This window comes from Haliotis cracherodii, unplaced genomic scaffold, assembly GCF_022045235.1.
Source record: "Haliotis cracherodii isolate W230 unplaced genomic scaffold, xgHalCrac1.p SCAF_4, whole genome shotgun sequence".
Lineage (NCBI taxonomy): Eukaryota > Metazoa > Mollusca > Gastropoda > Lepetellida > Haliotidae > Haliotis > Haliotis cracherodii.
Window position 1 is genome coordinate 5,575,001 of NW_027266297.1, and position 15,439 is coordinate 5,590,439.

Below are 15,439 nucleotides of genomic sequence, written 5' to 3' on the forward strand. Positions count from 1 at the left end.
AATAGGAATTATCAATAATAATAATAATAATAATAATAATCATCATCATCATCATCATTATCATCATCATTATCATCATCATCATCATCATCATCATCATCATAATCTATGTTTTAGTATAACAGCACTAATAGAGTTTGAAAGATACTTAAGTTTGAAATAGCACAAAGCAACATATTCACGATTTGGGGGGAATTCTCGGGAACGGTGAAGTGTTGACAGGCCAGGAACTGAATGTTCACCCATGAGTCCTAGTGAGGATTGCCAGTAGACAAAACCAAAGGGGGTCGTTAACAGTATAATGCAAGGGCGACACTGAGAGCGGACTCTCGGATACCACCAACAGAGATCACCCCTGCTTTACCATCACCTTGCAATTGCACACACCTACAGCTTCAAATGTCGCCTAACTACAAAATGTCGCCTAACTACAAAATGTCACCTAACTACAAAATGGTTCAAGCGAAAATCTACTAACTATTAAAGGTGACCATGAAACGGTGTCGCTGGTCGGCGCCGAAGCAGTTCTTGATGTCAAAGACGGACATACCAGGGTCCTCGTCGTCGAAGTCGTAGATGTTATACACCATGAACAGGTTAATCTGTGGACACATTCATTAGTTCCTCGAATTGCGGTTCGTCATGTTCATGTTTCTAGGTTTGTCAGCACCATTCGCGTCCCACTAGCACGACAAAAACTGGTAAGCGTCTAAGACGCCTGATCCACTTCGAGCTTTCCTCACACATTAAGCTGACACGCCGTGAACTGAACGACTATTCAAGGCGGTGTTTAAGCCACTCACTCACTCACTCACTCACTCATCAGTCGCTTGTTATAAGTGACGTGGTTTTAACGCCGTTAAGCATTCAGCTGTATGTCAGCTTCTCCTGGGGTGAAAGCCGAAAGTATCGTAGACTTTACCTCAAAGAACATATGGTGATGATAAACCAAGAATTAGCATCATTTAATAAAACAATGTAGCAACATCATCTAAAAAATGTGTAGCATGCATCAGATGTGTGTCACAATTATGTCGGAAGAAGTATGAGGTTATCGATATTTTTTACAGAATGTACATTGTATATGTCAAGTCTTTGACAGGCATTTAGAATTGACACACATAAGGAAGAAAATTTGTAGAACGACACAGTGTTTCTCATTATTAAGAAGTTGACATTCACAAATTCTCTTGTACTCCACACTTTACATACAAAAAAACCGCAAAGATGTTCACAATGTGAAAAGTAAATTTTTGTGGATTGAAATTAACCCATTCTGCACAAGTGCAGTGAAGTCTATTGCTCCTTTATACTGATAAAATGTCATAAAATGATTTTGTCAACGACAGGTGTCGGGTAACCTTTGACATTTGCATGATTCGTTGTCTTTGGAAACTGAAAAGCAGATTTTACGTGCATGTTATCTGTCATGGGGTTTTCGGGTACATTTATGACACTTGTTTTCACGATCTGTCAGTTAATGATGTGAAGTTTGGAGTTCGTCGCTCCGAGACTCAGTAATAATGTAAGACATAGCGCTATTGGTGGTCTGGTGAATCACAAGCTTCAGTGACAATGTATTTTAGCGTTGCCAAAAGCACATTTTCCCGACTTTGGGCACGATTACATCATTAGTGACTTCCCCAACGTTGCCGTAGCGTGTGGTTTAGTGACGAAACACGTTTCACTCTTCAAAAAAGAGATGGGCGGATCCGTACGCAATGACCTTTATCCCGGCAGTTGCTTACAAGAAGTCGACAGAATCGGCTGAGGAAGTGGGAGCCATCTCTTATGGGCAAAGGACGGATCTAGTTCATATCCAGGGCAACTTAACAGGTGTGCGTTATCATGACGAGACCTGATGTTCCGGCTCTGCAAGTACCAGGCGCCTTTTTTCAGCATCACAATGTTCGTCACCACACAACACGACTCTGTACTGATTTTTTGTCATAAACGTACTGCCGTGGCCGTCAAGGTCAACCCAGTTGAGCATTTGTGAGATAAGCTTTACAGACGTTTACGTCATCGTCAACCATGGCCAATAGAATGTCGGCAAATTACGCCAAGCTCTTCAAGAGGAACAGACGGTCATTCAACATGGTATAGTGGCCACGTGGTTCCTTGGCAAGAGGTGCCCTGCTTTCATTCAGGCCTATGGTACTAGGCTTTACGACTGCCGGGCTTGAGATAATGACGGAACCTTCACTTCAAGACTCATATCTTAACGCTTGATGAAATATGTTTAGCTTTATAATCTCCCAAACGTACAAGTCACAGAATGGATATCTTGAGAACCACATAGGCATTTCTTTTGGGGATGAGTCAAGTATTGTAGGAAACATAATTTGGACATAGAATATGTTTGTTTCACCTTTTATTACACATGGGCTGGGAGAAATATGTTCACGAGTAGCACATCCTGCAAGCTAAGGGGCAAAACTCTGCGCAGCGATTTGGGCCACCGTATGACTTTTGGCCTATCTTTATCTCTTTCGTTATGTGGATGTATCACGTTAATAGTGACGTACTTACCTCAGGTGCCATGACGTGTGCCATGATGGGTTGTTCCCTCGTGACGTCATTGCTTCCGTCCGCCACCATGTTCCACGCACTCTGAACATTCCAGAAAACACAAGATCATCAACAAGAAGTATACTAGTCTGAACATTCCAGAAAACACAAGGTCATCAACAAGAAGTATTCTACTCAGAACATTCCAGAAAACACAAGATCATCAACAAGAAGTATTCTACTCAGAACATTCCAGAAAACACAAGGTCATCAACAAGAAGTATACTAGTCTGAACATTCCAGAAAACACAAGGTCATCAACAAGAAGTATTCTACTCTGAACATTCCAGAAAACACAAGGTCATCAACAAGAAAGTGTTCTACTCTGAACATTCCAGAAAACACAAGGTCATCAACAAGAAGTATTCTACTCTGAACATTCCAGGAAAAACAAGGTCATCAACAAGAAGTATTCTACTCTGAACATTCCAGAAAACACAAGGTCATCAACAAGAAGTATTCTACTCTGAACATTCCAGAAAACACAAGGTCATCAACAAGAAGTATTCTACTCTGAACATTCCAGAAAACACAAGGTCATCAACAAGAAGTATTCTACTCTGAACATTCCAGAAAAAACAAGGTCATCAACAAGAAGTATTCTTCTCTGAACATAACGAACGTCTTCCAATGAAGACTTCATCGACGGGGTGAGAATAGGTCTCCAGCAACCCATACTTGCTGTAAAAGGCGACTATGCCTGTCGTAAGAGGCGACTAACAGGATCGGGTGGTCAGGCTTGCTGGCTTGGTTGATGCATATCATCGTGTCTCAAATGTTTAGATTGATGCTTATGATATCATTCACTGGATTTTCTGGTCCAGATTCGATTATTTACACACCGCCGTCATAGAGCTGGGATGTTGTTGAGTGCGGCATTAAACAACAAACAAATAAAACAAACTTCATCGCCATAATAGGCTTTGTAATATCAGCACAATTAACATGTTACTTTGTCATCTGTGCATTCAATAACTTGCCTTATCAAATACAAAGCAGTTCAGTATCATCACAAATCAACATCCTCATCCACACGAACGTCATCCAGACAGCAGCATCTCCCCTCATTTGTTTCGTCATGACCGTTAACAAAATCTCAACGTCTTCAACAAAACTGTCTCTAACCATCAACGGTCTTCAACAAAACCGGGCGGTGGGGTAGCCTAGTGGTTTAATGTGTTCGCTCGTCACGCCGAAACCCTGGGTTCGATTCCCGACATTGGTACAATGTGTGAAGCCCATTTCTGGTGTCCCCCGTCGTGATGTTGCTGGAAAATTGCTTAAAGCAATATTCTTGTCCAGACGCGATTATTTACAGACCGCCGTCATACATCAGGAATATTGTTGAGTGCGGCGTTAAACAACAAACAAACAAACAAAACATTACTGCCGAGGATGTGTATATGTTCTCTGTACCGCTACACTCACCGACTGGAAGTAGTACTGGTAGATAGCCTTCGTCGTCTTGTTCATGGTTGGCATCTTAAAGTCAGGTACCGCTGTCTCAAACACGTCACACAGAATACCCCTTGCTGTTTTCTGAAACCAACACCTGACAGTGGACTATCATCCTATTACTTGTAGGTTTGTAGACGATGGTCGATGCTATCATTTGTATTCTACTCAACATTTGATAGGGATATTCTGAGTGTGGACCTGTATGTGTGTGGACGTGGCTTGATATGGTACCCTACGAATAGTATTCCACATAGCCATGCAACTGGAGAGTGTTCAGATTCATTTATAGTTGATGAAGTAAACACTAAGACAAAACCCTTTCCATATCCAATAGAAATCTCTGCATAAAGCAGACTCTATTGTACGATTCCGACTGTATCATGAGCATGTGTTTATGTATCACTATCAAATAGTAATGATACCAGGTGTTTACGAAAGGGTGAGCGTATCCTGCCCCACCGGTGGCATCCATCAAAAACACATGCAAAGGCATGTCAAGTGTTCACCTGAAAAAACGGGAACATGTGGTTCAAGTCAAACTAGGGAATTGAATCGGACATCATTTTTGTCACTGATGCGTCAAATTTGGAAACGTACACAATTCAAGGTCACCAGTTGTTACTCTTGTTACGGAATAGCCCAGTATCACCCTCAGGTATTGAGTAGTATAACTTGGGTGTTTGCATGTCCACGAATCCCAATTGTGTGGATTGATACGCATGTCAATCACTGGATTGTCTGGTCCGGAGGTAAATATTTACAGACCGCCTTCATATTGTTGGGATATTGCTGAGTGCGGGGTTAAATGAAGCAAACAAACAAAGCACAACAAATACTGATGGGGGCCATAAAGCTCGCACATAAATCTTAAATTCTTTGCGTGTGTGAGGGTTATCATGGGGATAATGTATATCACCTCTCTACTGAATGTGTGGCATTGCGGTTGTAAGTATTAAAGTATATCTTTCCCTCCTTGCATATGCACATTTATAGTTGCCATGGAGATGTAGCTCACGAATTTGTCATGGCAGTTGCCATAGTGATAACGTGAATCTTACCTCCCCAAAATGTGTGTCATGACGGTTGCCAAAGTGATAATGTATATCTTACCTCCCCTGAATATTCATCATGACGACTGCCATAGTGATAACGCATAAATTATCTTTCCTGTCCTGTATATTTATCATAACGGTTGCCATAGTGATAACCCATATCTTACCTCCCCAGCATACTTATATTGGTAGTTCAGTCCAAACATCTCCAGGGGTCCCTTCATCTGAACCACAAACGCTCCGTTGTTGGTGAACGCAGCCTTGTCCTTCTTAAAATCAGGCTGCATTGACGCCGCGCTGATCGGGGTGATTGTGCAGTTTCCCTGTACCTGGTCTATGTTGTAGGCGATACCTGAACGGAAGTGACGTAATTCCTTAATCCTGATCAAAACATTGCATCCGTCTTTATGATAAGCCGAGACATTTTCTAATATTTGACATACCACGCTTCACTCCTACCCAGGGGAGTTCCTTTTGGCAGACGTGGTACCTCTGCCACGGGCCATGGCCAGCGAGATAAGATGATTCGTCAAATCTTACACAGTCCATTCAACAAATAACACATGTTTTTCATCCGATTCACTTTTGATAAACCTACACACTTAGATAAACATATGTCATGAAATGGTTAACTTTCATTGAGAAAATACCTTAAAACGTGAAAAACTATTTCCATTTGCGTATTTCTCCTTTGTTTAAATTTGTTTGTACGGCTCCACGTGCTGTCGTCGAAGCCCATGTTGAACTATCGATACGGTAACTTTGCTGTATAAAGATATATATTCATGCACCTATCTACTGCAGGTGTAGTATCATACATATATCTAATTATTTAATTATGCAAAGCAATAGGCCAAGCGCCTTCAACGACTTCCATCAAGCCCCTCTGCTCTGGGTTCAGAAAAGGCGCGTTTGTTTAAAAACAATAGAAACGTCGGTCACGTGATATGGTGATTAACCTTTGGCAGTTGTGTAATGCTGGGTCATCACTGCGCCGGAACGGCGAAACAATTGCTCTCTCGGACTTGTTCAAAGGCATGGTTTTTTTCAAATTAATGCTTGAAATCAACAGCACCTTCGCACGTTTAAGACCCAAATAAACTTGACCATTATTTGATTCCAGAAGACCCCAGCATTGCAAGGTTACCGACATAATAATTCTTGTTTGATTTAGCGTTAATCTACATACCCGTGTTGAAGTCGTGTACATACGTCATCGTGTACGGTGAGTAGAAGGGAGGAGGACTGGTGACGTCGCGGGTGTCGTACCGAGCCAGTTTGTACTTGGAATCATACCAAACCTAACGCCGAAATCAAGAAAACATATATATCAATTCTGGTAGAAGATAACATATAGGCACTGCAAAAGTCAGCCAAAGTTTAACCTCGTTAATCAGAACGATACTGTGCGTATTAAACCTCTCCGTATTAACTGATTTCCCGATTAGTTACTAAGGACAGAGTAATAAATATTCTTGGAGTGGATAATCCATTTATAGGCGAGCGTTTCAAGTTTAAACGGGGGTGATGGGTAGCCCAGTGGTTAAAACGTTCGCTCAACAAGCCGAAGACTCGGGTTCGATTCCCTACATGGGTACAATGTGTGTAGCCCTTTTCTGGTGTAACCTGCCGTGATATTGGTGGAATATTGCTAAAAGCGGCGTAAAGCCATACTCATACACTACTCCAGCTCAAACGTGCCTCATGCATAACGGATAAGTCGTTGACGTGACTGACTTAATACCTCTAATGGACAACGACGTCACATAATGTAAGTATTTTAACAGTATTCCAGTTATATCACGGCTTGTCAGCTTAATGTGGAGAAAATCCAGAAGTGACGCGGGTCTCAGACGTTTGCCACTTTGGTTAAACCCATGAGCAGAGGTATGGTGCTGACAAACCCGGGAAATAACCGGAATTTGAATCCACAATCATAGGTTTCTGGCATGCCCAAGGGACACAACTAGTGAATTGCGGCGCCTCAGTCGAATCGGCCACCCGTGCCCCCACGTCGCAGAACAAGCCAAAGGAATTTTATGTATTGACCCTGAGTTCATTTGAGAGCTTGTACACAACGTACGTCATACATGCATTCAGCGAAATACAAATGCAGGTATTTTTAACCGTATTTGCAAGTCACCAGATGGCCACAATTTCGCATTCACAACACCTCGTATATAAGTGGGGTGATTGCTTTAGCAACTATCGCCATTGTGGTAGTAGAGTATACTTAAATATCATGGACTCAACACTTAAATATGTTTTATATGAACATTATCATCCGGCCTCACTACTTACATCTACAGTGGTGGTGGTCTTCTTATTTGGTATGACGATCTCCATTCTGTAGGAAAACTGCTCCGGCATCGAGGGCAACGGCTTTGAATCCGTGTAGCCTGCGTAGTGAGTGAGTGAGTGAGTGAGTGGGTGGCTGGGTGGTTGGGTGGGTGTTTGGGTGAGTGAGTGAGTGAGTGAGTGAGTGAGTGGGTGGGTGGGTGAGTGAGTGAGTGGGTGGGTGAGCTGGTTGTTTTGTGGGATTTGGGTGATCAAGTGAGTGTGTGGATGAGTGAGTGTGTGTATGAGTGAGTGAACAAATGAGTGAGTGAGTGAATGGGTGAGTGAGTGAGTTAGTGGGTGAGTGTGTATAATGAGACGGTTACGAGCTGGTAATAATTAAAAAACCACTATCACTGGAAATCTTGGGTTCGAACCCACGTACAGTTTTCTGGCACGCCTAAGCGACGGAAACCTGCACAGCGAAGTTCAGTCTCCAATAGTACATACACGTATGTCATATCAGGTCTAGCTCATATAATTAATAAATAAAACTCTATGATAATTATGTCAACATGTCCATATTGAACGATCAGCAGAGACAGAATTGGTAAAAACACCAAGTGTGTTATAAGCGTGAATATCGAATCTATGAGAAATGTATGTAATATTCTCGCTTACAGCTGAAGGCATACTAACGGACGATGCACTACAGGATTGTCATAAACTGCCGGGCAAAAGTATGCATTTGTAAACAGGAGTTGACCAAACAATTACAAACTTGGCAGAAAACAGTCGCTTGTTGTGAGATACACATTAATATATGTGGCCTGAGATACTCGTATCAAATACAATGCCTTCGAATAGCCATTTCTTGTTTGTTTCATATTTAGCCACTCAGCAATATTCCAGCTATATGACGGCGGTATGGACAAGACAATCCAGTGACTGATATTATGAGCATCGATCCACGCATTTGGGATACGATGACATGCATCAGCCAAGACAGCGAGCCTGACCATCCGATCCCGTTAGTCACCTTTTACGACAAACATAGTCGCCTTTTACGGCAACTATGGGTTGCTGAAGACCTATACTACTCCGGATCTACACGGGTCTCACCACATGTAATCATAGCAGATAAAGCATCATGGTGTGTAACTCACCGAAGTCGATGGATGTATATATGGCGCCGTATGTCCGGGTCTGGGCAGAGAAACAATTTAACCATTTAAATTGTGTTATATACCGGTCGATATAGAAATATTATGATACATTAATATTGCCACGTGTGTATATACCCACATGTGTCACAACATACATTTAGAAGATTAACCTTCTGCATTTTGAATTCTGATGTAGATTGTTATACCTCTTATTTTTATTTTGAGCCGAGCTTTTAGCCAAAAGTTTCAAATGTATAAATAAGAGGTATTAATCCACAATGGGACTACATCAGATTTCAAAACACAGAAGGTTTATCTCCATTTTACCATTTTACGCTTTGAAAATGGCGCTCTCATGGAATGCGTAATCACACATGGGTACAAGGTAGAACATTCGTCACAGGTTGTTCTAAATGTAACAAATATTACTACAGTTCAAGATTAAAATAATCATAGTCTTGACAAGTTCAAAAGAACGGTTCAAAACACATAGCCTTTCAAAAAGTTTCAACCTGCTGCATGTTTGCACTCAATCAAGTCACATGCCCAGGTTGTAGAATTAATTTTGGAAAAACATTCTGAACGAATATATGTCTCCTACAAACATTATTAAATAACCGAACTTTATAACCGATATTTAAAAGTTGTACTTATGTAGCAGTTGGTTTGAAATACTTCCTCAACAGTAATACATGTTAAGAATGACTTTCTCAGCACCCCTAAATTCGACCTGGCTGAAATTTAGCTGCCGACGACACAAAGGAGACCGTGTATTTTTGAGATTTGATGATTGTGTGGCCCCGGCGGTGGTCAGTGTGTGTTCTACTTCATTGTGTGGCCCCGAAGGTGGTCAGTGAATGTTCTTCTTCATTGTGTGGCCCCGGCGGTGGTCAGTGTGTTCTACTTCATTGTGTGCACGTGGCCTTAGCGGTGGTCAGTGTGTGTTCTACTTCATTGTGTGGCCCTGCGGTGGTCACTGTGTGTTTTACTTCATTGTGTGGCCCTGGCGGGGGTCAGTGGGTGTTCTACTTAATTGTGTGGCCCCGGCGGTGGTCAGTGTGTGTTCTTCTTCATCGTGTGGCCTCAGCGGTGGTCATTGTGTGTTCTACTTCATTGTGTGGCCTCAGCGGTGGTCAGTGTGTTCTACTTCATTGTGTGGAACTGGCGGTGGTCAGTGTGTGTTCTACTTCATTGTGTGACCCCGGTGGTGGTCATTGTGTGTTCTACTTAATTATGTGGCCCCAGCGGTGGCCAGTGTGTGTTCTACTTCATTGTGTGGCCCTTGCTGTGGTCAGTGTGTGTTCTAGTTAATTGTGCGGCCCTGGCGGTGGTCAGTGTGTGTTCTACTTCATTGTGTGACCCTGCGGTGGTCAGTGAGTGTTCTACTTCATTGTGTGGAACTTGCGGTGGTCAGTGAGTGTTCTACTTCATTGTGTGGCCTTGCGGTGGTCAGTGTGTGTTCTACTTCATTGTGTGGCTCTAGCGGTGGGATATGGCGTAACACGGTTAAGGTGAATCCAGGCAATATCACTACTCCCATTGCTGACTGAATGTAGATTTCGGAATACTGGGCCGGAGTGGCAATACGTACCGATCCATCGTCTTCCGGTATATCGATCTGAACCTGGTTTTGGTACACCAGATCTGCCATATCGCCGTAGGCTTCTGAGATCGTCTTCTCGTGTGCAGTCTCAGGGTTCACGGTGCCTGTGATAGCACACGGAACAAGGGATATAGAGGAAAAGGCAGGAGAAGTCTTAGTCATATTATAGTTGGATAGAGAAAGACGGATATGGTGTTGACAAGCAAACTATATCAATCGGCACTAGGCTAGGATTTGAAAAAAACGATCAGCGGATCCTGGCAAGAACTAGGGAGGCAACTCTTTACAGCGATTAGCAACCCGCGTGTTGCCCCAGGGGATGAGTTAAAAAGTCACGTATTATGAGTCACGTATCCAGCTTTATGACAGCAGTCTGTAATTTAATCCAGTCTGGACAAGACAGACCACTAACTGACATCAAGAGCATCGATCCACGAGCATCAGTGACAAAAATGTTGTCCGATGCAATTCCCTATTTTGACTTGTATCATATGTTCCCTTGTTTTTTTTCAGGTGAACAAATTACCTTGCCTTTGCTTGTGTTTGTGACGGGTACTACCGGTGTGGCAGGAGAAGCTCACCTTTTCGCGAACACCTGGGCCCACTTGCACAAAGCGATGTTAGCGCTACAACTATTGTAAGCCTATGTTAAAGTATGGGAGTTACGATCTTAGAGCTAAGATCGCTTTGTGCAAGTGGGTCCTGGTATCTTCACTATTTGATAGTGATCAATAAACACATGATCACGAAACAGTCGGAATCGTACTATCGACTGCAGAGATTCCAATAGGATATGGGAAGGGATTTATTTCGCTTTATTTACAACACTTACGGGAGAAATGGTCACATGCACTCTGCTTGAGAACAGAGGCCCCGTCTCCAATATGAGCCTTGCTTAGTTTACACTTGTACCCGTCTAGTGGGCAGAAGTCGAAACTGCGGCACACGATAGCTTCGTTAGAAACACACAGGCCGGCGCATGTTATAGGATCCGAGATGTTGTTCCACACCATGTCGTCTGTCCTTTCGATCTCCGACTTTGGAACGTACGTGAATTGTGCTAAAATGTACAAATTGAAATTAGAAAATTCTCAACGATTACAAAATCGATGAACGATGTTTTAGCAGTATTTCCGTCACAGCCCGGAGTGATACAGATCCTAGACATTAACACTTTGGTAAAAAAACAACGAGCATGTGTATGAGATACATATTCAGAGTGGATCTGGAATTCGGACACGTGACTTCTGGAACGCCTAATGGACGCAACTCTGCAAAAGCTTCAACAATAATTGGAGCAGCTGCCTTTTCATGTAGTTAGATGTACCTACACATAGAACACATAGAGAATGGACAACCGAGGGACTGATAACCCAAAGCTGGTCTATTTAGATACTGAGCTGACAAAGATACGGCGAGTGCCTACTCTAAAATGTATCTTTTTTCAATATGAAGATAAACTTGCTACCTGCCTTAAAGTAGTCACTTGATTATTGACATGGAATAAATTCGGGTATTAGAATACAGTGTCCCTTTTTCCCTGTCACATTCACTCCCCACCGCCCTTCACCCCACTTCCACCACCTCTTTACCCCTGTGTCTCGCAGTTGTGTCTCACCCCTCTCAACCCGGTCACATGCACTCCCCACCGCCTTTCACCCCATTCCACCCACCCTCACCCCCACCCCCACCCTCTTTACCCCTGTGTCTCGCTGTTGTGTCTCACCCCTCTCTCCACGTCATCACCCTCACTCCCAGCCCTCCCCGATACGTCTTCCTCGCCACCCAATCAACCAAATCAACCTTGACCTACCAGCTGGGGGTGTTCGGTCCACCAACGTCGCGCTGACGTACACGTTGGTGTTGTCGTACTCGACTCTCAAGCGCCCTATTCGGATGGGGTTGACGTCCATGGCCCCCATGAAAGTCAGGTGTGACTTCAGGATCAGAAGGTCCTCCTTGTCCCGGTTGAACTGTTTGGGTGCTGAGAAGGAAACATCTAGAATATAATGGCAACCGCTGGATCACGTGATCATCACACATATCTAGTACATCCCTACGTTCGTTCGATTATACGAAATTGAGGTTACCACGTTTCTGACGAGCAGGGCTGACTAGATTAACCAGTTAACCAGTGTTAATTATGGTTAAGTTTAGACACTTCCAGAAATAAATTTATAGCATGACAAATTAACTAACCGAAAGGATCGGGTGGTCCTTAACGAGTAGAATAATAACTATGTTTGATAAAATAGTTAAGAAACGGTTATTCGATGGTGTCAGGAACACTCTCGCGTTGTTAAACCTCGTCCATATGACAGCGTCCCATATGATACCTCTGAGACGTTCATACATTCACATCGGACAATAATTAGGGCTGTCACCATTACTCCCAAGGGACGCAACTCTGCACAGCGAATTGCGGCGCCCAAGACGATTGGGTCAACCGTGCCCTCCAACACCACACACACACACACACACACACACACACACACACACACACACACACACACACACACACACACACACACACACACACACACACACACACACACACACCTTGCTATGTAAACAGAGCAGAACAGGTTATTTTGAAAAAGATAAACGACAATTATTTTAAAGAAATGTTTGAATAAACTACTAAGTGTTAGTCTAACCTTCGCCCAGGAGTTGGAACTGAACTGTGAAACCTAGTTTTTTCGTGTCAGGAAAACAGTCGGAAATATCGAACACGCTTAGAGATGGACTGTCTGCCACAAAATCCAAGAAGTTGTAAACCACGTGAAAGCCCACCTGTAAACAACGTGCAAACTCAATTCAATGAAACCTTATTTATCCGGATGATACGGTCGAAGAACTGAGTCAGGATGAAGAAATGAAACCTTGTTAATCCGGACGATTCCGTTCCCTAGAAAGAGTACAGATTAACAACTTTCCGGATTAACGGATTGTGGGTACTAAATTTCGTTGCATATTGTCACAGCGCAGTATTTCAGTTCCACGGCGTGTCAACGTCATGTGGTGATAAGCAGGCCTTAGACGTTTACCATTTTGGTAAAACTGATGCCGACAAACCTGGAGAAATAATCGAGGCGAATAAATTCAAACCCACAATCAGAGACGCAATTCTGCACAGCGAATTGCGGTGCCTTAAACGACAGAGCAACCGATGCCCCTCCTTCCCGCTCTGATGGGAGAGACCGCCTCGGTGGTCTAATGGTAGAGCGTCCGCCCGGAAAGCAGAAGGTCGGGGGTTCGATCCCCAAAAGACGTTAAAGATGGTATTTGTTGTTACCCTGCTCGGCATAAAGGGGCTAAAACAAGGACTGGTCGTCTCGGAGTCAGTATACTGTGTCTAGGTGGGGTATTTATTTTAAACTGCGGCATGCTAGCACTATAAAATCGGCATTGGTCTGGACAAGTTCAAGCAGCCACACACACATGCATGCATGTCACTATATGAGTGCAATAAACCTGGACGCGACGTTAAACCCCATTTCACCTTACCTCTTCTTTGACGAGAGAATGAGGGTCGCTAAGTTGAAATGGCGTTAACACACGACGACATTAATAAAACGTAATTCAAATTATCCTACATTTGGGTTGTTTCCTACAAGAAAATATATTTCATTCAACAATTACAAAGGTCACATACATCCAAAGCCGTTATTTCCAGACGAAAGGGAAAGCCGGTCTGGTATGTGCTGTATCCGACGTTGGGATCGTCCGACCATCCTTCCTGACGGAAATACGAGAAAAGAGACATTGAGACTGGTACACCAACAAACAGACAGACAGACAACAATAGAGAGATAGTAGCGGGCTTAAACTGGACGCAGTCTCTATTTTCAATATGAAATTGTAAATAAAATACAAAATCCGAAATCCGTTTCACCGATACTGGTATATGATTTCTGGGGTGAATGCTCAAACACACTTTTTCTTCATAACTTTGTTTCAAATAATAATTTTGTTACTGCATTTATATATTTTTTGGTTGTGGGTGTAGTCAAGTTAAAATATGACAAAAAGGGGGTCAACCCCAAACAAATTGCAACAAAGACCATTTTACCTGCATACAACTTGGAATTGCTCACTTAACAACATATTAAAAGTTTACCAAAATCGGAGGAGTGGAACAGTGCCTAATTTGCATATATTCAAAATGGCCGCCATTCAAACTAATTGTGCCGGCTATATCTCGGGACCTCGGATAGGTCGAGACTTAATTCTGGTGTCTACACCCATGTTTGGGGGGGGGGGGGGGGGGGGGGTGTCAATGAATTTGACTATAACAGTATTTACAAGGAACTACCTCGGATTCTTCAATATACATTCAGGAAGAAGGATCAAGCTGGCACATTATCTGATATTTACAAGAGTATTCATTGAGCTATCGAAACAATACCATGGAATTAGGATTCGGAACTTTGTATTTCTATGTCAGGTACACACCAACATGAACAGTCAGAGTCAAACTTGTTGTCAAGGAAACAGAAAAAATATAAATTCTAACAATCCCTAAATAGCAAAAGGCCCCAGATGACAAACTGGTCATATGTGTGCATAGTTTCAAAGAAGAATACCTATTTGTTTTAAAGATGTAGTCAAAGTCAAACTTCTTGCCATGGAAACAGGAAAAACATATCTAAATTCCTAAATAGCAAAAGGCACCACTTCAAGCCCTGAATAATACATGTTCCAAGTTTGGTTCAAATAGATATAATTTTTTTAATTTGAAGTTTACACGATATACGGCTTTTCCATTGGACGAGAGGTCGGTCACGTGGCCGCGAAATTGACGTTCATAAGTGTATGAACGACACAATTTGACGTTCATACGTTTTTCGCGATAAAATGGCGTAAAAACTGACGGACTACTTCCACATTCCTGGGGAAAGCCCTGGGAATTCCCTAGCAAGAAAACATACATAAGCGTTCTTTCTGATCATTTAGAACCTTTATTCTTGGTCTCAGCGTTTCAGTATACATTGAGAAAGAGAGGGTGACTGCATGATTGTTCACTAATATCCTCGCTGCGGCGTATCCTAATGAACAAACGAAGAAATACACATCTAAACTATCGTGGTATCGACTCAACCCGTGCCTAGGCTGACACTGACCGTCTCCAGAAATCAAATTGTGTTTAAAATAAAATTGTGTTTAGATTTTGGCCTACATCATTTGAGGTAAGAAACTGTGATAAAAAAATTATAAGAATTGACTTTCACTTTGTGTGAGTTCATTGGAGTATGAACCTTCATAGAGTGAGGGCCAAACTGTATGAACGTCTTAAATCCAGCTGCTCCTTC

At 42.7% G+C, this 15,439-nt stretch overlaps 1 protein-coding gene across 2 annotated transcripts in view; it reads right to left on the minus strand.

Annotated features, from left to right (window-relative positions):
* Positions 1-15,439, minus strand: part of LOC139478575 (uncharacterized) — a 44,012-nt gene that overhangs the window by 13,483 nt on the left and 15,090 nt on the right. For both annotated transcript variants that reach the window (XM_071261114.1, XM_071261112.1), the window contains 12 exons: positions 13,783-13,866; positions 12,785-12,920; positions 11,941-12,111; positions 10,960-11,187; positions 10,116-10,231; positions 8,525-8,564; positions 7,383-7,480; positions 6,271-6,382; positions 5,249-5,433; positions 4,000-4,110; positions 2,533-2,613; positions 479-602 (listed from right to left, as the gene is read on the minus strand). In XM_071261114.1, coding sequence (XP_071117215.1) covers positions 479-602; positions 2,533-2,613; positions 4,000-4,110; positions 5,249-5,433; positions 6,271-6,382; positions 7,383-7,480; positions 8,525-8,564; positions 10,116-10,231; positions 10,960-11,187; positions 11,941-12,111; positions 12,785-12,920; positions 13,783-13,866 — 1,486 coding nt within the window. The remainder of the gene's footprint in view (positions 1-478; positions 603-2,532; positions 2,614-3,999; positions 4,111-5,248; positions 5,434-6,270; positions 6,383-7,382; positions 7,481-8,524; positions 8,565-10,115; positions 10,232-10,959; positions 11,188-11,940; positions 12,112-12,784; positions 12,921-13,782; positions 13,867-15,439) is intronic.